The sequence below is a fragment of the Rhinatrema bivittatum genome, chromosome 18 (assembly GCF_901001135.1).
Source record: "Rhinatrema bivittatum chromosome 18, aRhiBiv1.1, whole genome shotgun sequence".
Classification (NCBI taxonomy): Eukaryota; Metazoa; Chordata; class Amphibia; order Gymnophiona; family Rhinatrematidae; genus Rhinatrema; species Rhinatrema bivittatum.
The window spans coordinates 58,890,487-58,914,401 of NC_042632.1; the positions used below are offsets into that span (position 1 = coordinate 58,890,487).

The window sequence follows — 23,915 nt, forward strand, 5'->3', positions numbered from 1 at the left end:
ACATTGATGACTAGAAGGTGCTGCTGTCTCTGATGCTGCAGAAATCAGTATCTAATATATATGTTCTACTTCTTTTTTCTCTATACATTGATGACTAGAAGGTGCTGCTCTCTCTGATTCTGCAGAAATCAGTATCTAATATATATGTTCTACTTCTTTTTTCTATACATTGATGACTAGTAAAGGTGCTGCTCTCTCTGATTCTGCAGAAATCAGTATCTAATATATATGTTCTACTTCTTTTTTCTCTATAGAAAGTGCTGCTCTCTCTGATGCTGCAGAAATCAGTATCTAATATATATGTTCTACTTTTTTCTCTATACATTGATGACTAGAAGGTGCTGCTCTCTCTGATGCTGCAGAAATCAGTATCTAATATATATGTTCTACTTCTTGTTTCTCTATACATTGATGACTAGAAGGGGCTGCTCTCTCTGATTCTGCAGAAATCAGTATCTAATATATATGTTCTACTTCTTTTTTCTCTATACATTGATGACTAGAAGGTGCTGCTCTCTCTGATTCTGCAGAAATCAGTATCTAATATATATGTTCTACTTCTTTTTTCTATACATTGATGACTAGTAAAGGTGCTGCTCTCTCTGATTCTGCAGAAATCAGTATCTAATATATATGTTCTACTTCTTTTTTCTCTATACATTGATGACTAGAAAGTGCTGCTCTCTCTGATGCTGCAGAAATCAGTATCTAATATATATGTTCTACTTCTTTTTTCTCTATACATTGATGACTAGTAAAGGTGCTGCTCTCTCTGATTCTGCAGAAATCAGTATCTAATATATATGTTCTACTTCTTTTTTCTCTATACATTGATGACTAGTAAAGGTGCTGCTCTCTCTGATGCTGCAGAAATCAGTATCTAATATATATGTTCTACTTCTTTTTTCTCTATACATTGATGACTAGAAGGTGCTGCTCTCTCTGATGCTGCAGAAATCAGTATCTAATATATATGTTCTACTTCTTGTTTTCTATACATTGATGACTAGTAAAGGTGCTGCTCTCTCTGATGCTGCAGAAATCAGTATCTAATATATATGTTCTACTTCTTTTTTCTCTATACATTGATGACTACTAAAGGTGCTGCTCTCTCTGATGCTGCAGAAATCAGTATCTAATATATATGTTCTACTTCTTTTTTCTCAATACATTGATGACTAGAAGGTGCTGCTCTCTCTGATGCTGCAGAAATCAGTATCTAATATATATGTTCTACTTCTTTTTTCTCTATACATTGATGACTAGAAAGTGCTGCTCTCTCTGATTCTGCAGAAATCAGTATCTAATATATATGTTCTACTTCTTTTTTCTCTATACATTGATGACTAGAAGGTGCTGCTCTCTCTGATTCTGCAGAAATCAGTATCTAATATATATGTTCTACTTCTTGTTTCTCTATACATTGATGACTAGTAAAGGTGCTGCTCTCTCTGATTCTGCAGAAATCAGTATCTAATATATATGTTCTACTTCTTTTTTCTCTATACATTGATGACTAGTAAAGGTGCTGCTCTCTCTGATGCTGCAGAAATCAGTATCTAATATATATGTTCTACTTCTTTTTTCTCTATACATTGATGACTAGAAGGTGCTGCTCTCTCTGATGCTGCAGAAATCAGTATCTAATATATATGTTCTACTTCTTTTTTCTCTATACATTGATGACTAGAAAGTGCTGCTCTCTCTGATTCTGCAGAAATCAGTATCTAATATATATGTTCTACTTCTTGTTTCTCTATACATTGATGACTAGTAAAGGTGCTGCTCTCTCTGATGCTGCAGAAATCAGTATCTAATATATATGTTTTACTTCTTGTTTTCTATACATTGATGACTAGTAAAGGTGCTGCTCTCTCTGATTCTGCAGAAATCAGTATCTAATATATATGTTCTACTTCTTTTTTCTCTATACATTGATGACTAGAAGGTGCTGCTCTCTCTGATGCTGCAGAAATCAGTATCTAATATATATGTTCTACTTCTTGTTTTCTATACATTGATGACTAGTAAAGGTGCTGCTCTCTCTGATGCTGCAGAAATCAGTATCTAATATATATGTTCTACTTCTTTTTTCTCTATACATTGATGACTACTAAAGGTGCTGCTCTCTCTGATGCTGCAGAAATCAGTATCTAATATATATGTTCTACTTCTTGTTTCTCTATACATTGATGACTAGAAGGTGCTGCTCTCTCTGATTCTGCAGAAATCAGTATCTAATATATATGTTCTACTTCTTTTTTCTCTATAGATTGATGACTAGAAGGTGCTGCTCTCTCTGATTCTGCAGAAATCAGTATCTAATATATATGTTCTACTTCTTGTTTTCTATACATTGATGACTAGTAAAGGTGCTGCTCTCTCTGATTCTGCAGAAATCAGTATCTAATATATATGTTCTACTTCTTGTTTTCTATACATTGATGACTAGAAGGTGCTGCTCTCTCTGATTCTGCAGAAATCAGTATCTAATATATATGTTCTACTTCTTTTTTCTCTATATATTGATGACTAGAAGGTGCTGCTCTCTCTGATTCTGCAGAAATCAGTATCTAATATATATGTTCTACTTCTTGTTTTCTATACATTGATGACTAGAAGGTGCTGCTCTCTCTGATGCTGCAGAAATCAGTATCTAATATATATGTTCTACTTCTTGTTTTCTATACATTGATGACTAGTAAAGGTGCTGCTCTCTCTGATGCTGCAGAAATCAGTATCTAATATATATGTTCTACTTCTTGTTTTCTATACATTGATGACTAGTAAAGGTGCTGCTCTCTCTGATTCTGCAGAATCCTTTGCTCTTATCCCCTAAGTTGCTTCAGGAGATTATGGTTGAATAAGTAGCATCCTTGGGGCTTGTTTCTTTATCTGCTTTCCCATTTTTGGGATTCTATGTTGTTGGTCCCCTGGAAGCCCCAAGGCCTGCTGTCAGTAAACCTGTTCTCTCCGTTTTGCTGTTTGGACAGCATAAACCCATTTGTCTGGACCGATCTGGCCAGACTCAAGGAAACAAAATTAGCTTTGCTGAGCTTTATAACTTTCACGATGGAACTTTCTCAGGATGTTCTCTGTTTTTTGTTTTCTTCTCCTTCCGCTTTCAAATTGCCGTATCCAGGGTCAGCGCCAGACCCTGCTGTTCAGTGCCACCATGCCCAAGAAGATCCAGAACTTTGCAAAGAGTGCTCTGGTGAAGCCCATCACCATCAACGTGGGGCGTGCTGGTGCTGCCAGCCTGGATGTCATACAGGTGAGCGTTTCCCAGGGACAAGCAATGTCTGCCCTGCTCATCGTCAGAGCCCTGGGGTGGGCAGCCAGCACTTCTTTGGATTTTGCTGCTGATGCTGCAGGAGACCTCCAGGTGCCCTAGGGTACAGGGGAACATGGAGTGAGGAAGGTGCTTGGGAGTAGCAGTGTTTGGGTGCAGAGCACAAGGCAGATGGTATTCGGGGGATGGATTTTGTCCTGGGGGCTTGGCTAGCCGTGGATTGCATGTTGGCACTGTGGATTTGAAGACATGTCAGCGAGGCCCATTGCAGCTGCTTGTTGTTAGAGAAATGGTAAATGCGTACCTGAGATAATTGGACTGCTGCCAGCAGAGAAGACTGAGCTCAGCTGCCTCCCCTTGGGGAGGTTTTATACCGAGGAACTCAAAAGCAACAGATCCAGCATTGTGCAGCTCATGTGACAAGTACAAGTTTTTTTTTTCATTTTTGAATGCCATTTACAGTGTAATCTTGTCTCCTGTGAATGTAAGTCTGATCTCTTCTTTCCTATAGGAAGTCGAATACGTTAAAGAAGAAGCAAAGATGGTTTATCTCTTGGAGTGTCTACAGAAGACGCCTCCACCAGTGCGTATAGCGTGCGGGTGGTGTTAGTGAGCTGAGAGGGCAGGGCGAGAGTGTGCGAGGAGTAAGGCAGCAGTGCTACCACACTCGGGGAGCAGTATGACCTTTTTAAAGTTCACACGATGCTGGTGTCCCAAATGTCTGCCTTCGGCACTATTGGTCCTGTTTGTGGTGCGCTGAGGAGGCAGGTTAAGCTGACGTCTGGTGATAGCGCGGTGACTCTGCCTCTGCCATTCACATCACAGGTGCTGATATTTGCAGAGAAGAAAGCAGACGTGGATGCTATCCATGAATATCTTTTACTGAAAGGGGTGGAGGCTGTAGCCATCCATGGAGGGAAGGGTAAGTAAGGGGTTTCTCTACCGCTTTTAAATTACCTGGAGCAGTTGCAGGACAGGTGGGGGGATACTCCTGTCATTTTAAGAAGATAATCAATTTTATTACACTTTCTAAAACCAAAAAACCTTTTTTCTCTCCCCCCTCCCCCCAGCCTGTCAGTCATCAGTATTATCTTATATTTATATCCCCCCTCTCTCCCGTGCCCTGCCCTGTGGATGCTTTTTTTGACCGTTGAGACCATTCCCATGGCCCAGTTACTGGGAGAGCAGCGGCTGGAGACCGCATGACCCAGCTCCCACACGGGGACACTGCAGGATCTGAGAGCGGAGCAGACCCTGACTCTGTCTCACCATTTATTCAGATGCAATCGGGCTTTGGAATGAACTTAACTGCAGGTCACAAGAAGACATCTGCAGTGTGGCTCTCCCTCCTCTCCTGGGCAAATGTTGCAGTGATGAGAGCCCGCTGTCTGGTTGTCTGAGACGGATAACTGGAGAGCTCTTTTCCTCCTGGTAGGCAGGAGATGGCGTGGGAGGCGCTCTCCTCGCTTTCTAGGATGCACAAGTGCTGATGGTGGTCTTTCTGTTGGGAAGAGCTGGAACATTCATTTTATGAACTGCTGTCCTGCCCCGTGGGAAGAAAAATATTTGGATTTTCTTATGCATAGGTTTCATTTCATTTTGCATATTGCATTGTTTTACATGAAAAAAATCGAATAGGACTTGGAGAAGGATACAGTATGAAGCCAGTCCTGGCAAGTAGGATGGCTGATGATAATGTCACACATGGCTGGTGTATGGGCTACCATCCCATGCATGCATAAGATGATCCTGAATGTTCTCTACTTCTGACCTTCTCTTGCAGGTTCATTCTCTGGACAAGATCTGAGCGCAGTAACCGCTCCCTGTATCCCCCTCCAGTGCTGAGCCTCAGGCTTCCTCTGGGACAGTATCTGAACGTAGTAACCGCTCCCTGTATCCCCCTCCAGTGCTGAGCCTCGGGCTTCCTCTGGGATGAGACGAGTGCAGTAACCGCTCCCTGTATCCCCTCCAGTGCTGAGCCTCGGGCTTCCTCTGGGACAGTATCTGAACGTAGTAACCGCTCCCTGTATCCCCCTCCAGTGCTGAGCCTCGGGCTTCCTCTGGGACAGTATCTGAGCGTAGTAACCGCTCCCTGTATCCCCTCCAGTGCTGAGCCTCAGGGCTTCCTCTGGGACAGTATCTGAGCGTAGTAACCGCTCCCTGTATCCCCCTCCAGTGCTGAGCCTCAGGCTTCCTCTGGGACAGTATCTGAGCGTAGTAACCGCTCCCTGTATCCCCTCCAGTGCTGAGCCTCAGGCTTCCTCTGGGACAGTATCTGAGCGTAGTAACCGCTCCCTGTATCCCCCTCCAGTGCTGAGCCTCGGGCTTCCTCTGGGACAGTATCTGAGCGCAGTAACCGCTCCCTGTATCCCCCTCCACTACTGAGCCTCAGGCTTCCTCTGGGACAGTATCTGAGCGTAGTAACCGCTCCCTGTATCCCCCTCCAGTGCTGAGCCTCGGGCTTCCTCTGGGACAGTATCTGAGCGCAGTAACCGCTCCCTGTATCCCCTCCAGTGCTGAGCCTCAGGCTTCCTCTGGGACAGTATCTGAGCGCAGTAACCGCTCCCTGTATCCCCTCCAGTGCTGAGCCTCGGGCTTCCTCTGGGACAGTATCTGAGCGTAGTAACCGCTCCCTGTATCCCCTCCACTACTGAGCCTCGGGCTTCCTCTGGGACAGTATCTGAGCGTAGTAACTGCTCCCTGTATCCCCCTCCAGTGCTGAGCCTCGGGCTTCCTCTGGGACAGTATCTGAGCGTAGTAACCGCTCCCTGTATCCCCTTCCAGTGCTGAGCCTCGGGCTTCCTCTGGGACAGTATCTGAGCGCAGTAACCGCTCCCTGTATCCCCCTCCAGTGCTGAGCCTCAGGCTTCCTCTGGGACAGTATCTGAGCGTAGTAACCGCTCCCTGTATCCCCCTCCAGTGCTGAGCCTCAGGCTTCCTCTGGGACAGTATCTGAGCGTAGTAACCGCTCCCTGTATCCCCCTCCAGTGCTGAGCCTCGGGCTTCCTCTGGGACAGTATCTGAGCGTAGTAACCGCTCCCTGTATCCCCCTCCAGTGCTGAGCCTCAGGCTTCCTCTGGGACAGTATCTGAGCGCAGTAACCGCTCCCTGTATCGCCCTCCAGTGCTGAGCCTCGGGCTTCCTCTGGGACAGTATCTGAGCGTAGTAACCGCTCCCTGTATCCCCTCCAGTGCTGAGCCTCGGGCTTCCTCTGGGACAGTATCTGAGCGCAGTAACCGCTCCCTGTATCCCCCTCCAGTGCTGAGCCTCGGGCTTCCTCTGGGACAGTATCTGAGCGCAGTAACCGCTCCCTGTATCCCCCTCCAGTGCTGAGCCTCAGGCTTCCTCTGGGTCAGTATCTGAGTGCAGTAACCGCTCCCTGTATCCCCTCCAGTGCTGAGCCTCGGGCTTCCTCTGGGACAGTATCTGAGCGTAGTAACCGCTCCCTGTATCCCCATCCAGTGCTGAGCCTCAGGCTTCCTCTGGGACAGTATCTGAGCGTAGTAACCGCTCCCTGTATCCCCCTCCAGTGCTGAGCCTCGGGCTTCCTCTGGGACAGTATCTGAGCGCAGTAACCGCTCCCTGTATCCCCCTCCAGTGCTGAGCCTCGGGCTTCCTCTGGGACAGTATCTGAGCGTAGTAACCGCTCCCTGTATCCCCCTCCAGTGCTGAGCCTCAGGCTTCCTCTGGGACAGTATCTGAGTGCAGTAACCGCTCCCTGTATCCCCCTCCAGTGCTGAGCCTCGGGCTTCCTCTGGGACAGTATCTGAGCGTAGTAACCGCTCCCTGTATCCCCCTCCAGTGCTGAGCCTCGGGCTTCCTCTGGGACAGTATCTGAGCGCAGTAACCGCTCCCTGTATCCCCTCCAGTGCTGAGCCTCGGGCTTCCTCTGGGACAGTATCTGAGCGCAGTAACCGCTCCCTGTATCCCCCTCCAGTGCTGAGCCTCAGGCTTCCTCTGGGACAGTATCTGAGCGCAGTAACCGCTCCCTGTATCCCCCTCCAGTGCTGAGCCTCGGGCTTCCTCTGGGACAGTATCTGAGCGCAGTAACCGCTCCCTGTATCCCCCTCCAGTGCTGAGCCTCGGGCTTCCTCTGGGACAGTATCTGAGCGCAGTAACCGCTCCCTGTATCCCCCTCCAGTGCTGAGCCTCGGGCTTCCTCTGGGACAGTATCTGAGCGTAGTAACCGCTCCCTGTATCCCCCTCCAGTGCTGAGCCTCGGGCTTCCTCTGGGACAGTATCTGAATGTAGTAACCGCTCCCTGTATCCCCTCCAGTGCTGAGCCTCGGGCTTCCTCTGGGACAGTATCTGAGCGTAGTAACCGCTCCCTGTATCCCCCTCCAGTGCTGAGCCTCAGGCTTCCTCTGGGACAGTATCTGAGCGCAGTAACCGCTCCCTGTATCCCCCTCCAGTGCTGAGCCTCGGGCTTCCTCTGGGACAGTATCTGAGCGCAGTAACCGCTCCCTGTATCCCCCTCCAGTGCTGAGCCTCGGGCTTCCTCTGGGACAGTATCTGAGCGCAGTAACCGCTCCCTGTATCCCCTCCAGTGCTGAGCCTCGGGCTTCCTCTGGGACAGTATCTGAGCGCAGTAACCGCTCCCTGTATCCCCCTCCAGTGCTGAGCCTCGGGCTTCCTCTGGGACAGTATCTGAGCGCAGTAACCGCTCCCTGTATCCCCTCCAGTGCTGAGCCTCGGGCTTCCTCTGGGACAGTATCTGAGCGTAGTAACCGCTCCCTGTATCCCCCTCCAGTGCTGAGCCTCGGGCTTCCTCTGGGACAGTATCTGAGCGTAGTAACCGCTCCCTGTATCCCCCTCCAGTGCTGAGCCTCGGGCTTCCTCTGGGACAGTATCTGAGCGCAGTAACCGCTCCCTGTATCCCCCTCCAGTGCTGAGCCTCGGGCTTCCTCTGGGACAGTATCTGAGCGCAGTAACCGCTCCCTGTATCCCCTCCAGTGCTGAGCCTCGGGCTTCCTCTGGGACAGTATCTGAGCGCAGTAACCGCTCCCTGTATCCCCCTCCAGTGCTGAGCCTCGGGCTTCCTCTGGGACAGTATCTGAGCGCAGTAACCGCTCCCTGTATCCCCTCCAGTGCTGAGCCTCGGGCTTCCTCTGGGACAGTATCTGAGCGTAGTAACCGCTCCCTGTATCCCCCTCCAGTGCTGAGCCTCGGGCTTCCTCTGGGACAGTATCTGAGCGTAGTAACCGCTCCCTGTATCCCCTCCAGTGCTGAGCCTCGGGCTTCCTCTGGGACAGTATCTGAGCGTAGTAACCGCTCCCTGTATCCCCCTCCAGTGCTGAGCCTCAGGCTTCCTCTGGGACAGTATCTGAGCGCAGTAACCGCTCCCTGTATCCCCCTCCAGTGCTGAGCCTCGGGCTTCCTCTGGGATGAGATGAGTGCAGTAATCGCTCCCTGTATCCCCTCCAGTGCTGAGCCTCAGGCTTCCTCTGGGACAGTATCTGAGCGCAGTAATCGCTCCCTGTATCCCCTCCAGTGCTGAGCCTCAGGCTTCCTCTGGGACAGTATCTGAGCGCAGTAACCGCTCCCTGTATCCCCCTCCAGTGCTGAGCCTCAGGCTTCCTCTGGGACAGTATCTGAGCGCAGTAACCGCTCCCTGTATCCCCCTCCAGTGCTGAGCCTCGGGCTTCCTCTGGGACAGTATCTGAGCGCAGTAACCGCTCCCTGTATCCCCTCCAGTGCTGAGCCTCAGGCTTCCTCTGGGACAGTATCTGAGCGTAGTAATCGCTCCCTGTATCCCCCTCCAGTGCTGAGCCTCGGGCTTCCTCTGGGACAGTATCTGAGCGTAGTAATCGCTCCCTGTATCCCCCTCCAGTGCTGAGCCTCGGGCTTCCTCTGGGATGAGATGAGTGCAGTAACCGCTCCCTGTATCCCCCTCCAGTGCTGAGCCTCGGGCTTCCTCTGGGACAGTATCTGAGCGCAGTAACCGCTCCCTGTATCCCCTCCAGTGCTGAGCCTCAGGCTTCCTCTGGGACAGTATCTGAGCGTAGTAATCGCTCCCTGTATCCCCCTCCAGTGCTGAGCCTCGGGCTTCCTCTGGGACAGTATCTGAGCGTAGTAACCGCTCCCTGTATCCCCCTCCAGTGCTGAGCCTCAGGCTTCCTCTGGGACAGTATCTGAACGTAGTAATCGCTCCCTGTATCCCCTGCAGTGCTGAGCCTCAGGCTTCCTCTGGGACAGTATCTGAGCGTAGTAACCGCTCCCTGTATCCCCCTCCAGTGCTGAGCCTCGGGCTTCCTCTGGGATGAGATGAGTGCAGTAACCGCTCCTTATAACCGCCCCCCCTGCTCCATGCATCTGCCTTTTTCCCTGGTAGCATTGGAAGGTTTATTTCCTAGCTGGAGCACAGGAACACGGACTTTAGGGAGTTAATTCCTTTCTTCGTTCCAGACCAGGAAGAAAGAACCAAAGCCATTGAGGCATTCCGGGAAGGGAAGAAAGATGTCCTGGTTGCCACGGATGTGGCCTCCAAAGGTCTGGACTTTCCAGCCATTCAACATGTGATAAACTATGACATGCCAGAAGAGATTGAAAATTACGGTAAGGGGAAGCACAGCTTTATGTATAAAGATTGATTAATGAGATTGGGGGCTGATAGGAGGCACGGTCAGGGGATTGGGCAGCCCCTTCCAGGCAGAGGTTGGCGATGGCCATCAGAACTGGCGTCTTGCCCCTCTAAGAATGGCTGTGGCCTCACTTGTCTTAGAGGGGTACCCAAGAACTGGGGTGTCATGGTGAGAAGGGAAAGAGGGCTGGCTATGGTTGAGATGTTGCCTGGCAAGCAGGATTAAGGAAACTACTTGGGCTGTGGTGCATGTAAGGGGCCTTACGTTTTGCTGACTTGCTAGTGCTTGTTGCCTTGGGTGGCTGTTGAAGCCGTGCCTTGGGTCACACTTGGCTCAGTGCAAACATCACTGCAGACGATAGGTTTTGCATTCTCAGCTATTTGCTGTCTGCACAGGACTTGCTGCTCTCCATCTGCATGTAACCTGCGGTGCTCTTTCCCTCTCTCCCAGTTCACAGGATTGGCCGTACAGGACGATCTGGCAACACAGGCATTGCAACCACGTTCATCAACAAGGCTTGTGGTGAGACAGCTCTGGGTGTGGAGGGGGGATGGTGCACATGGGGTTCCTGAACATACGCCGATCATTCCAGACCAGGGGGTTATGCATCCCTACTAGCAGATGGAGTCAGAGACAAAACTTTGGACACTGCTACATAAGAGACAGTGCCACCTGCAGTCCCCCAGTATTTCTCTGACTCCAGTAGATGGTAGAGATGCTAACCTGCAGTCTGGGATTTAGATGGGGATATCTCTGATGGAGGTAGGGGTGGAAGGGTTAATATTAAGTTCTTCCGTCTTGCATTATTCTGCACTCCTGGAAGGACCATGATAGCCACAAACTGGTTCCCGCCTTCTGCTTCCATTTTGGCCAGTTGGATCCCAGTCAGTGGGATGTGAAGTCACACTAGTATTTGCTTTTTATCTTTGCTATATATTTTTCAAGGGAGTAAATGTATGCAGAATTGTTCAGCCCATTAATCAAAAGAATGCTCTAATTTAAAAAATTTACTTTCCAAATTCTTTTAAACATGTTTCCCTGTGCGTACCCGGATGCGTTCAGACTGCTGGGTTATACCTCCCTTCCAGCAGATGGAGACAGAGAAAAACTTCAATATTTCTCTGTCTCCAGCAGATGGAGGTAGCAGCACCTGCGGTCCTGATCTAAGAAAAAGAGAATAGAAAATAAAGATATCTTCTATTACCTTGCCTTACGCTCGTTCAAACAGGATTAAAAAAAAAAGAGGTAGGAGTACGTTTCCTCCCAGGGGGTTGGCAGGTCCTAGTGGGACCATCCCCCCCTGGTTGCAGGCGGATTGCTCCTGTGCCCGGACCCGGTGACTGTTAGTTTTCGGGTGCAGACCGGTGGTCCGGTCCCTCCCCCACCCAGAGAAGTCACATTCCTCTGGTGAGACCTTACTATTACCAATTGATTCCCAGGCTCCGGAGGTAAGTTTTGTTGTTCCCTCGCTCCCCCGCTCGCCGGGCCATGCTGCGAGTGTACCGCTGTTCGGCCTGCGGGGAGCCAGACACGCGGCGCTCCTGAGATCTTCCCGGGGGCGGGGGAGGGTATCTGTTAGGACCCACGGAGCATGGGAACGACGGCTCTTTTGAGTCCTTTGCTGGCCGCAGAGGATTAGCTTACAGGGGAGGGGTTTCCTCCTCCTCCCCCCCCCCCCGATTTGAGCCCTGAGAGTCCTCTGGCCTCAGTTCTGGCTTCTCCGTAGGACACCCCTCTTGGGGGGGGGGGGGTTAAAGGGCCAGCACCCTTTTTGGCGCATTTTGTGCTTTTAATGCACAAAGCTTATGTGGCAAGCCTGTCACAGCAGGGAGAGTCTAGGAGGGGTCTGCTGTTAATGGACCCTCCTCTTTTGAAGGCCCCAAGGGTGTCGAGGTTCAGGAGGCCAATAGAATTCGTGTGGTCTGAGACGGAACCTCTGATCTGCCGGAACCCCCGGCTGTGGATCTGTTGGTCCTGGCGGCCCCTGACCTTCCCCATGCGGATCAGGACGAGGATCCTGATAGGGCCGTGCTGGTGGAAGGTGATGACCCGCGGGTGCTCCAGCTGTTTTGGAGGGACAAGCTTGATCCGATGAGCCCTCGTGTACTGGCCGAGCTGGGAATCCTGGCCACCCCGGACTGTACGCATCTCGACACAGTAGATCCCGTCCTATCGGGTCTTCGGACTCCGGCTAGGCCTTTTCCTTTCCACCCGATGCTGTTGCAATTGATGTTCCGGAGGCAGGCCTGCGGGTCAGGAGAGCCATGAATAAGCTCTATCTTTTGCCTGAAGAGTCCTTAGAACTTCCTAAGATTCCGAAGGTGGATGCTTCGGTGTCTGCTGTCATGAAGTGAACCTCTATTCCAACAGCAGGAGCTGCGGCTCTGAAGGATCTCCAGGACAGGAAACTCAAAGTCCTTAAGAGGATTTTCGAGGTTCGGCGCTCTGTGTCAGGGCGGCAGTTTGCAGTAGTCTGATGCAGCGAGCTAGCCTGTGATGGTTCCAGCAGCTTCTGAGTACCAAGGATCTATCCCCTCAGGAAGCGGAACAGGCAGAGCACTTGGAGGCAGCTGTGGTGTATGGCATGGATGCTTTGTATGATCTTCTCTGTACCTTGTCCCAAATCATGGTCTCCATGGTTTCAGCCAGGAGGCTTTTGTGGCTCTGCAACTGGTCTGCAGATGTCTCTTCCAAGTCTCAGTTGGGGGCACTTCCTTTCAAGAGGAAGTTCCTTTTTGGGGATGATTTGGGGGGACAATAAGGTATATAAGCTGCCTGAAGACAAGCCTAGGGTCCGCATGAGTTTTGGCCCATCCCGTTCTCATTTTTGTGGTCAGCGCCTTTTTCGTCAGAGCAGGGCACCGCCTTTTGGACAGCAGCAGCCCTCAGCTTGGGCTCATTCCTTTCACGGACGTAGGTCTAACCGCAACGGAGTCTCCCAGGGTTCTTAGGACGCTAAGACCTCCCAATGAGATAACGCCAACCCATTCCTCTGTCCCGGCGATAGGGGGACAGCTCTCCCTGTTTTACGAGGAGTGGGTCAAGATAACATCAGACTAGTGGGTTCTAAACATCATAGAACACTGTTATGCTTTAGATTTTGCTCGTCCTCTTCGAGACCTGTTTTTTGTGTCTTCTTGCGGTTCCCCTGTGAAGAAGCGGATTGTGAGGAAGACCTTGGAGCCATTGTCCCATTCCCCCTGGACGAGTGCAGGACTGGCAGATACTCCAAATCTATTTTGTGGTCCCCAAGAAGGAAGGCTCTTTCCAGCCGATACTAGACCTGAAGAAGGTGAATGGAGACCCTGCGCTCTGTCATTGTGGCCGTGCGCAAAGGAGAGTTTTTGGCTTCACTGGACAACGGAGGTAGATCTGCACATAGGGATCCGCAAAGATCATCGGATTGCCAAGCTGACGTCTCAAGTTCATCTCTTATCCCTGTGGATGCCCAGGGCCTGGGATTATTTTCAGGTTCTTGATTCTATGGCATCTACTCTAGATACGGGCAGAGACTGTGTCCTGAACGTCAACTTGCAAGTTGTTTTTTCATTGCTGATGTACAAAACTGTTCACTTAATGATACTGCACCACTGTATTTTACTCATGACTTTGGAGTGGTTGAGCCCCTGAGGCAGCAGCTGTTGAGCTGCTAAACTCTGCCTGAGTCGAGCATTTTTATGAATATGTCTCTGCTCCAATAAAGTATATTGAAAAAGATCAAGGCATCTATTCTTTTGTGTTTACCTGATGGCCATTATAGATCGCCTACCTCTTTGTTTTCTTGGACGACCCCGCCAGGTGCAGTCTAAGTTGGTGGCTGGTCCCCGACCACTTGCAGCATGGAATGGACTTGGAGGTGGCTTAGTGGGTGATTGTGATGACAGATGCCAGCCTCTCCAGTTGGGGCGTAGTTTGCCAATCTGTCGGCCCAGGGCCAGTGGTTGCGCCAGGAAGCGCGATAGTCCATTAATTAATTTATTTATTTACAATTTTTTTTATATACCGATGTTCATTTCAAAAAGAGATATCACATCGGTTTACAATAAGGTACAATAGGTAATTCACTATCCCCTAAAATTAATTTATTTAATTTTTTTTAAATTAATTAATTAAAATTAATTGCCTGGAAACAAGAGCGGTGTGCTTTGCGTTGCAGAGGTTTCTTCCTCTCATCCATTATCAAGCTGTTACGGGTCTTGTCAGATAATGCAACAACGGTAGCGTACATCAACCATCAAGGGGGAATGAAGAGTCATCCGGTAGCCTTGGAGGCAGACAAGTTGATGGCCTGGGCGGAGCACCATCTCGCTTGTTTGGTGGCCTCTCACATAGCTAGGATCGACAATGTCCAAGCGGATTTCCTGAGCCATCAGCGTCTGGACCCTGGAGAGTGGGAGTTGTCTGCGGAAGCAATGGCTCTCCTGTCTCATCGATGGGGCACTCCCCATTTGGACTCGAGCGAATGCGAAGGCCCCAAGATTCTTCAGTCGCAAAAGGGAGCATGGAGCGGAAGGAGTGGATGCCCTTGTACTCTCTTGGCCCCATGACATTCTGCTTTGTGTGTTTCCTCCATGGCTGCTCGTGGGAAAGATTCTGAGAAGGATAGAAGTTCATCTGGGAAAAGTTATCCTCGTTGCCCCAGAGTGGCCCTGGGGCAACCTGGTGCTGGATGGTCTGCTGTGCCTGAGTCATCTTCTGAACCTTCTGCATTAGGGTCCAGTATTTTTCAACCAGGCAACTCACTTTTGTCTAGCAGCCTGTTAATTGTAAACCGGGTTGATGTGATTCCGATCATGAAACTCGGTATAATAAAAATAATAAATAAATAAATAAATAAATAAATAAATGAGAGGAGGCAGTTGAGGAAGAAAGGCTATCCTGATGCTGTCATCTCTACCTGATTAAGGGGCACGGAAAACCTCTACTTCTCTCACCTTTGTCAGGATGTGGAAAGTCTTTGATTCTTGGTGTGGCGGGCAAGGATACTTCCTCGTCACACTTCAATTCCACAAATCCTGGCCTTTTTACAAGATGGCCTAGGCAAGGGATTATCCTATATTTGCCTTCGACTGCAGGTTTCAGCTTTGGGCTGTCTTCGCGGCAAAATTAAGGGGGTCTCTGGCGGCCCACCCTAATGTGGTATTTGGTGCTCCAGGTATTGTTTGAACCCCTCGAGGGCTACATTGAAGGATTTGACCCTCAAGATGGTATTTTTGGTGGCTATCTGCTCCACCAGGAGGGTCTCGGAGAATCAGGCCCTTTCCTGCGTTTTTCTGATTCTGGGGTGTCACTTTGGACAGTGCCATCTTTTCTTCTGAAAGTCATCTCTGCTTTATCAGTCTGTGGAATTGCCGGCATTGCCAGGTTTGGATCGAGATACGCTCGAGAATTGAGGCAGTTGAATGTCAGGCAGATTCTCTTGCATTACCTGGAGGTCACCAATGAGTTTAGGCTTTCGGATCATCTCTTTGTCCTATGGAGTGGTCCCAAGAAGGGGCATAAGGCATCGACTGTGTCCATTGCCCAGTGGTTGAAGGAGGCATTCACATCTGCGTATATTTGCCGTGGGTGGCCGGTTCCGGACAGTCTCAAAGCTCATTTGATGCGGTCACAAGCCACTTCCTGGGCAGAGACCCAGTTAGTTTGCCACAAGAAATTTGTAAGGCGGCAACTTGGAAGTCTCTGCACACCTTTGCTGAGCATTACAGTCTAGATGTCCGGGCACCGGAGGTCGACAGTTTGGGAGCAGTGTCCTTTGAGCAGGACGGTCTACGTCCCACCCCATTTAGGGAAGCTTAGGTACCCAGCAGTCTGGACTGATCCAGGTACGTACAGGGAAAGGAAATTTTGGTTCTTACCTGCTAATTTTCGTTCCTGTAGTAGCACGGATCAGCTCAGACGTCCACCCATCGGGTGGTGGTCTGCTCGGTTTTTTTCCTTTTATTCGTAGCAATCTCGAGATCTAAAAGAAGATTACAAATACGATCGCAGTTTTCAGAGTACTCCTGATATGTACATAGTTGATGATCCTCTTCTCCTGTTTGATCGAGCTGTGGTTGGAAATTTGTTATTCTGCTTTGGTATTGTTTATACTGAAGGACCGTACTAAGAGGGGGTTCCCTTCAAGTTTTTCTCTGTCTCCATCTGCTGGAAGGGAGGCATAACCCAGCAGTCTGGAATGATCTGTGGTACTACAGGAACGAAAATTAGCAGGTAAGAACCAATTTTCCTTTCTAAATCCTAACGTCTACAAAACAGTTAAACCCAGTATTTATTCCTTGTCAAAATTAGAATAGGGCTTATGTCTGCTGACAAAGTTAGAACTGTATTGCATCCTACAGCTGTTCTTGGCTGCTGTACCTGCCCTGTACCTCGTGCACGCAGTCTGCATCGGATGCGCAGCAGGAGAGAAGTTCTAGTTCTCCAGAGCAGCAGTCGTACTGCTTTTTTAAGGCCCTGCAAGTCGAGATAGGCATTAAGGTTCATGTCAAGAGTGATGCCAATCGCTGAGGCAGGCCATGCCATGGGGTCGTTGTATAGCTTACGCATGCTTGCTGTTCTGCTCTTTCATCAGATGAGTCTGTACTGATGGATTTGAAGGCCTTGCTACTGGAAGCCAGGCAGAAGGTTCCTCCTGTCTTACAGGTGCTCAACAATGGAGATGAATCCATGCTGGACATTGGAGGTAATAATAGCTTTTTCTTTCATTTTTGTGATTTTTATTCTGCCTTTTCAGGCACTTCAAAGCAGCTTGGATATTTCTGTCACCAGAGAGCTCACAATCAAGTTTGTGCTTAGTAACTGCCACCACTTCATTGAATAGCTGCCCTATTACCTGATGCTTCCCCTCCCTCTATCCTAACTCTAATTGTTGCTGTTGCAGGTGAGAGGGGCTGTGCTTTCTGTGGGGGCTTGGGCCATCGTATCACAGACTGCCCGAAGCTGGAAGCAATGCAGACCAAGCAAGTCAGTAACATTGGGCGCAAGGACTACCTGGCCCATAGCTCCATGGACTTCTAGCCTGTGCCTTAGGTCATGGGAAGTACAGCAGCTGCCTGCATCTTACTTTTGCTGGAAGGCAAAGAGCGGAAATTGGGTGATGAAGTCTCCTCCCTGCGTGCTGAGGAGCTGTGCTGGCACTGAGTTTCCCTGCAGCCCCTGGGAACATCGTGACCACATTTGGAAGTGAAGACTCTGCAGCTCCTCAGCCTGCCCTCTTTTTAGGAAGATGTGACTGATGCTGCTGTAAGGGGTGGAGCCTGGCGCGCAGCCCGGGCCCACCTCGCTTGCTCGTTTAGAAACAAACAATAAAGTGCTCGCTCTTTTGCACTCGTGTGTGAAACTTTGTGCTGCTGCTGCTTCTTCCCGGTAGGGAGCCCGGAAACTTTCCGTGCATGAGAATTTGTGCGGCCGTCGCCCGCCCAACCCCGGCAGACAAACAGACAATTAGCAGGGCTGGGAGGAGCGGCTCAGCCCCACCCTGGGAACGGCTGCGGTGGGCGTGGCCGCGGGCGGGCGTAAGAACGGCCCAATCAGGCAGCAGTTGTCTTTCCTGGAGGGCCAGTGTTCTATGGAAAGGGTTGGGCCGGGGGCGTGTCCTTGCCGTGATTGGCAGCCTGGGCGGTAACTGGTGCTAGAGCTTCGGCTCGAGTCGGTCTGGGAGATTCCTGGTTCCATTTACAGGAGGTGGCGGGAGCTGCTCTGAGAGCTGAGGAAGTAACAGAGACCAAGTGAGCGTGAGCAGGTTCTGCGGCTCTTCGGATGGGGAAGGGGCTTATATCCGTGCGGGGGGGGGGGGGTTCATGCACTGAGTATTGGAGGAACACTGGGGGCTGAGTGGGGGGGGGGGTCATGCACTGAGTATTGGAGGAACACGGGGGGCTGAGTGGGGGGGTCATGCACTGAGTATTGAACGATCCCTGCTCGCTGGGGGGGTCATGCACCGAGTATTGGAGAAATCTGGGGGGGTCATGCACCGAGTATTGGAGAAATCCGGGGGGGTGGTGGTTTCTTGCACTGAGTATTGGAGGGTCTCTGCTCACTGGGGGCTGTGGGGGGTCATGCACTGAGTATTGGGGGAACACTGGGGGCTGAGTGGGGAGGTTCTTTCACTAAGTATTGGGGGAACACTGGGGGCTGTGGGGGGGGGTCATGCACGAGTATTGGGGGAACACTGGGGGGTTGAGTGGGGGGGGGTCATGCACTGAGTATTGGAGGAACACTGGGTGCTGAGTTGGGGGGGTTCATGCCTTGAGTATTGGGGATCACTGGGGGCTGAGTGGGGGGGGGGTTATGCATTCAGTATTGGAGGAACACGGGGGGGGGGGGTCATGCACTGAATATTGCAGGAGCACTGGGGGCTGAGTGGGGGGGGTCATGCACGAGTATTGGGGGAACACTGGGGGGTTGAGTGGGGGGGGTCATGCACTGAGTATTGGAGGAACACTGGGGGCTGAGGGGGGGGGGTTATGCATTCAGTATTGGAGGAACACGGGGGGGGGGTTTGAGTGGGAGGGGTCATGCACTGAATATTGCAGGAGCACTGGGGGCTGAGTGGGGGGGGGGTCATGCACCGAGTATTGGAGGAACAGTGGGGGGGGGGGGGGTTCACGCCCCGAGTATGGAGGATCCCTGCTCTCTGGGGGGGGGGGGGGGGACATGCACTAAATATTGGAAGAAGGCTGAGGAAGGGGGGTTTCATGCTCTAGGTGTTGATTCCTCTGCTCTGTTACAGAGGCTGCAGTGGGGAGAGCAGACGACCTGTGCTAGTTTTGCTCTGGGATATTTGTGACTTCCTCAGGGCTTATCCCAATCCCGTTAGGAGGGAAGGTAAGCTGCTTCCTGGCCCCTGCTCTTGGCGCTGTGGGTGCATTACATCAGGGCTTTGTTAAGCAGAAACGCCCGGGCGGATGACAGTGAAATAGTGGCGGCCATGCTGCATTCCTGGAAGGGTCTGCAGGGGGAGAAGGCCATGTAAGGAGGCTGGCGGCCAGGAAGCCTCTTGCCTTTTCTATTCACTTTGCTTCTTAAGGTTCTGGGCCTGTAGGGCAGGATTTGCCTTGTCTAAAGCAGATGACTGAATCAGACTCTGCTGATCCACCGCAGAATGGCTAGGGCGAGGTGATTTATTCTCCAACAGGGTCCAAGTTATTTGCATTTTTTATGCATGAAGAAATCTTCCCAGGCCTGGTTAATGGTAACATTTAATTCTTCTGGCTGCCCCAAAGTATACATTTCTTTACAGATTACATGGCATGTGTCCTGGCTAGGGCCCACCTGACCAGAATGGCACGGAGGAAGCGGTGGATCTCTTGTCAACCTTAGGGCTGGCCCAGTTGTGTCCTGAGCCTGAGCACATTTCCTCGCTTCCCCAGTTCTCTACCATTATATTGGCCACCCTTCAGAAATCCCTTAAACATCTTTTCTGTTTTCTCTCCGACCCTGAGGGGAAAGAGGGGGCAGTGGTGTGTGCTGGGACCCTGAGAGTCATGGCAGGTTGAGGCATCGTTATCAGAGACCCTCCTGGGCTTGTTTCCTGATAAACAGGCCGATACAGTACAGTGCGCTCCGGCAGAGCGCACTGTTAACCCGCGTTTGGACACGTGTTTTCAACGTGCTAGCTTTACCCCTTATTCAGTAAGGGGAGGAAAACGCACGTCCAACCCCCTCGAACCTAATAGCGCCCGCAACATGCAAATGCACGTTGATGTCCCTATTAGTCATTCCCCTGCGATTCAGTAAGTAAAATGTGCAGCCAAGCCACACATTTTACTTTAAGAAATTAGCGCTTACCCAAAGGTAGGCGCTAATTTCTGCCGGCACCGGGAAAGTGCACAGAAAAGCAGTAAAAACTGCTTTTCTGTGCACCCTCAGACTTAATATCATAGCGATATTAAGTCAGAGGTCGCAAAAGTTTAAAAAAAAAAAAAAAAAACCAATGTTTTTAAATCAGCTCGCAGGTTGAAAACTGGGCGCTCAATTTTGCCGGCATCCATTTTCCGAACCCATGGCTGTCAAACTCGCTGACAGCCGTCGCTCCTGTCAAAAAAGAGGCGCTAGGGACGCGCTAGTGTCCCTAGCGCCTTTTTTTTTTTTTTTTTTTTACCGCGGGTCCTCATTTGAATACTGAATCACGCACACAGTCCCGCGACTTTTACTGTATCGTCCTGAAAGTGCAGATGGAGATGAGCTGTAGGATGGCTGCAGCCTTTGTCTTCACAGGATTCCCCCCTGGTTCAGCGGTGTCTGAATGTCTGTCTGAGGTTGCTTTGATGTGTAAATGTTTCCTCCCTCCTCCAGAGTAGGGGTTCTCAGCCCAGTCCTCAGGACACACCCAGCCTGTCTGCTCTCCAGGATATCCACAATGAATATGCATGCTTGGACTTGCTTGCTCTGCCCCCATTGCATGCAGATCAGTCTCCTGCATCATATTCATTGTGGATATCCTGGAAAGCTGACAGGCTGGGTGTGTGCTGAGAACCCCTGCTCCAGACTATTTGCACAATGTGGCTCTTTGCCTTGCTCTGTATTGGTGCTATGGGGTCTTGGCTATGCTTCAGGCTGAGTTGCTGCTACAGGTTTTTGAGGTTGTCCCTGATGGTAAACCCAGAAGTGGTCAGCAGGTGCGAGATGTGGTCTTGAACTGCCCTTCTGCTTTATCTGAAGATTTCTCACACTTCCTGCAGGTAATTTTCTTAACAAGCTAGGGCTATGAAAGATGCTCTTATTGGCTAAGAACTTGATTTTGCTCTGGTGCAGATGGGTTGAGAATGTCCATGCAGAATGTGTTGATGGTGGTCAAATACAATCTACCTAAAAAGAAGAGAGCTTGGAAAGCTGTAGTGTTTACCTGAAAGTTAGAAGTCTTGCTCTTGATGAAGTTTAATTGATGTATCGTAATGCCCAAGTGGGAGACATGAGTCCCTGTGTAGATACAGAAGAAAAGACCATGCAGGATGGAAGAGTTTGCATAGGCGGATCTTGTAGAAGGAAGATTTGACGACTGTTTGGATATATGATTGCATATTGAGCTGAGGGTCAAAATGTACACCAAGGTTACGAGCCTGGTTAGTAATATTGATTCTCAAAGTGCAGGCAATACGTTTGTGTAATCACACTTATGTTCTGTTACGACACATGTGAAGCTACAAATTTTGGGAATTTGGATTCAAGGGGTTAAAATGGTTTCTATTATCTATATTTTGTTATAGTGGCTGCATTGTTTGATATCTATTTAGATGTCTTGTGTGTGAAGTTCATTAGTAAAAAAAAAATCTTAGTAAGATGAAAAGCTGAAGTGGAAACAGAAGTTTGTCTCCTGTGGACAGATAAGGAAATGCTGCCATCACGCTCCTGAAAGCAGCTGGCAGTAGAGTGGATCTCTCAGTCCCTTGGTTTCTGTTCCCCACACCACCCCTAAAAACTGATTTTCTTTACTGCTACATCTCTGCAAACCTTGCTGGCAGGACAGGGAGATGGTACCGGCAGCAGCTGCTGACAAGAGGGTTCACTGTAAGAAGCAGCTGAGCTTCCGGGTCTCTGCATAAAAGAAGCAGAGGCATTTCATCTTGCTCTTACACCGTTGCATCTGAGTCCTGCGTACCAAGCTTGGAAGGTCCAGACAGTACAATCCTCGCGCTACCCCCTGGCTTAGCGCACCCAATGGTCCCGTGCCAGGTGCTGCTTGCTTCCCTATGTCCTGCAGTAAGTGAACACTCCTCAAGAAAATCTCTCCACCACAGCAGCTTTCCTCTGGCTGAGCGGACTTGGGGCTGTACAGAAATGTCCTTTAAGATACTGGTATGTTAGGCTTTTCCTTTGATAATGCAGCATGAATCCCTTCTACACAATCTCCTTTGCAGATCTGCTCACTGGCCTTACTGATTTACAGGGAGCTAGCAAGGCACTGAGCATTGAAAATGGAATTTGAAGAGGGAGAGTCAGGCCTAAGAAATATTAGGTAACGAAAAAGGCTCAAGGGGAGATCCGGGTAACTATAGACCAGTGAGCCTGACTTCAGTGCCGGGAAAAATACTGGAAACTATTCTCAAGATCAAAATTGTAGAGCATATAGAAAGACATGGTTTAATGGGACACAGTCAACATGGATTTACCCAAGGGAAGTCTTGCCTAACAAATCTGCTTCATTTTTTTTGAAGGGGTTAATAAACATGTGGATAAAGGTGAACCGGTAGATGTAGTGTATTTGGATTTTCAGAAGGCGTTTGACAAAGTCCCTCATGAGAGGCTTCTACGAAAACTAAAAAGTCATGGGATAGGAGGTGATGTCCTTTCATGGATTACAAACTGGTTAAAAGACAGGAAACAGAGAGTAGGATTAAATGGTCAATTTTCTCAGTGGAAAAGGGTAAACAGTGGAGTGCCTCAGGGATCTGTACTTGGACCGGTGCTTTTCAATATATTTATAAATGATTGGGAAAGGAATACGACGAGTGAAGTTATCAAATTTCCAGACAATACAAAATTATTCAGAGTAGTTAAATCACAAGCGGACTGTGATACATTACAAGACGACCTTGCAAGACTGGAAGATTGGGCATCCAAATGGCAGATGAAATTTAATGTGGACAAGTGCAAGGTGTTGCATATAGGGAAAAATAACCCTTGCTGTAGTTACACGATGTTAGGTTCCATATTAGGAGCTACCACCCAGGAAAAAGATCTAGGCATCATAGTGGATAATACTTTAAAATTGTCAGCTCAGTGTGCTGCAGCAGTCAAAAAAGCAAACAATGTTAGGAATTATTAGGAAGGGAATGGTTAATAGAACGGAAAATGTCATAATGCCTCTGTATCGCTCCATGGTGAGACCGCACCTTGAATACTGTGTACAATTCTGGTCGCCGCATCTCAAAAAAAGATATAATTGCGATGGAGAACGTGCACAGAGAAGGGCAACCAAAATGATAAAGGGGATGGAACAGCTTCCCTATGAGGAAAGGCTGAAGAGGATAGGGCTGTTCAGCTTGGAGAAGAGACGGCTGAGGGGGGATATGATAGAGGTCTTTAAGATCATGAGAGGTCTTGAACGAGCAGATGTGAATCAGTTATTTACACTTTCGAATAATAGAAGGACTAGGGGGCATTCCATGAAGTTTGCAAGTAGCACATTTAAGACTAATGGGAGAAAATTATTTTTCACTCAACGCACAATAAAGCTCTGGAATTTGTTGCCAGAGGATGTGGTTAGTGCAGTTAGTGTAGCTGGGCTCAAAAAAGGTTTGGATAAGTTCTTGGAGGAGAAGTCCATTAATGGCTATTAATCAAGTTTATTTAGGGAATAGCCACTGCTATTAATTGCATCAGTAGCATGGGATCTTCTTAGTGTTTGGGTAATTGCCAGGTTCTTGTGGCCTGGTTTTGGCCTGTGTTGGAAACAGGATGCTGGGCTTGATGTACCCTTGGTCTGACCCAGCATGGCAATTTCTTATGTTCTTATGAAAAGCTAAGCATTTAGTAATGGAGGGCAAAGGGGCCATTGAAGGAGCCTTGTGAATTCACCTAGATTTTGGGCAGCCATGTGCCCTGCAGCTGGGAGGCTTCTCCTGGACTACCCAGAATGTCTGGTGTGTCGCATGCTCTCCACAGCCGGCGGGCGGAGGCGAAGACTGGCGCTCTTCAGCTGGGTGTATTTGAGACAGGGAGGGTGTGGTGTGTATGGGAGACTGTGAAACTGGTCAGGGAGATGATTGGTGTGAGAGAGACAAACTGGTCCTGAGGTGTGTGTGAGAGAGAAGAGACTGGTTGTGGTACCTAAGGAAGAGGACCATGAGGACAGCTTCAGCAGCCACTGCTGCTTCTGGTGTGGCCTGCAAGGGAAAGGAGTAGGAGAACTGCTGGAGAAGGTAAGTAAAGGTGGCTTTTTAAGTTCATTTTTCATGATTAGTTGCCATTTTAATTGGGTATTATGTGATGTCTCCTGTTTTGAAATATTTTATTGGTGTTTGGAGAAATTTTATAATTTAAGAGATTTTAATTGTTGGATGTTATTCTGATCATCAGCTGATTTGTAACATTTATTA

The 23,915-nt window shown here is 49.3% G+C and overlaps 2 protein-coding genes across 4 annotated transcripts in view; both read left to right on the forward strand.

Moving 5' to 3' along the window:
* Window positions 1-17,202, forward strand: part of DDX41 (DEAD-box helicase 41) — a 41,329-nt gene extending 24,127 nt beyond the window's left edge. Inside the window, exons 11-17 of the mRNA XM_029583976.1 lie at window positions 3,143-3,274; window positions 3,804-3,875; window positions 4,118-4,214; window positions 9,698-9,847; window positions 10,324-10,395; window positions 16,448-16,558; window positions 16,757-17,202. Coding sequence (XP_029439836.1) covers window positions 3,143-3,274; window positions 3,804-3,875; window positions 4,118-4,214; window positions 9,698-9,847; window positions 10,324-10,395; window positions 16,448-16,558; window positions 16,757-16,893 — 771 coding nt within the window. The 3' untranslated portion in view covers window positions 16,894-17,202. The remainder of the gene's footprint in view (window positions 1-3,142; window positions 3,275-3,803; window positions 3,876-4,117; window positions 4,215-9,697; window positions 9,848-10,323; window positions 10,396-16,447; window positions 16,559-16,756) is intronic.
* A 261-nt stretch (window positions 17,203-17,463) lies between these two features.
* LOC115079984 (PDZ and LIM domain protein 7-like) overlaps window positions 17,464-23,915 on the forward strand; it is a 68,418-nt gene continuing 61,966 nt past the window's right edge. Inside the window, exons 1-2 of one of the 3 annotated variants that reach the window (XM_029583979.1) lie at window positions 17,544-17,603; window positions 18,608-18,702. The gene's annotated coding sequence lies outside the window, so the exon portion shown is untranslated. Of the gene's footprint in view, window positions 17,604-18,607; window positions 18,703-23,915 lie in introns of all 3 variants that reach the window. The other 2 variants (XM_029583978.1, XM_029583981.1) reach the window with 2 other exon arrangements.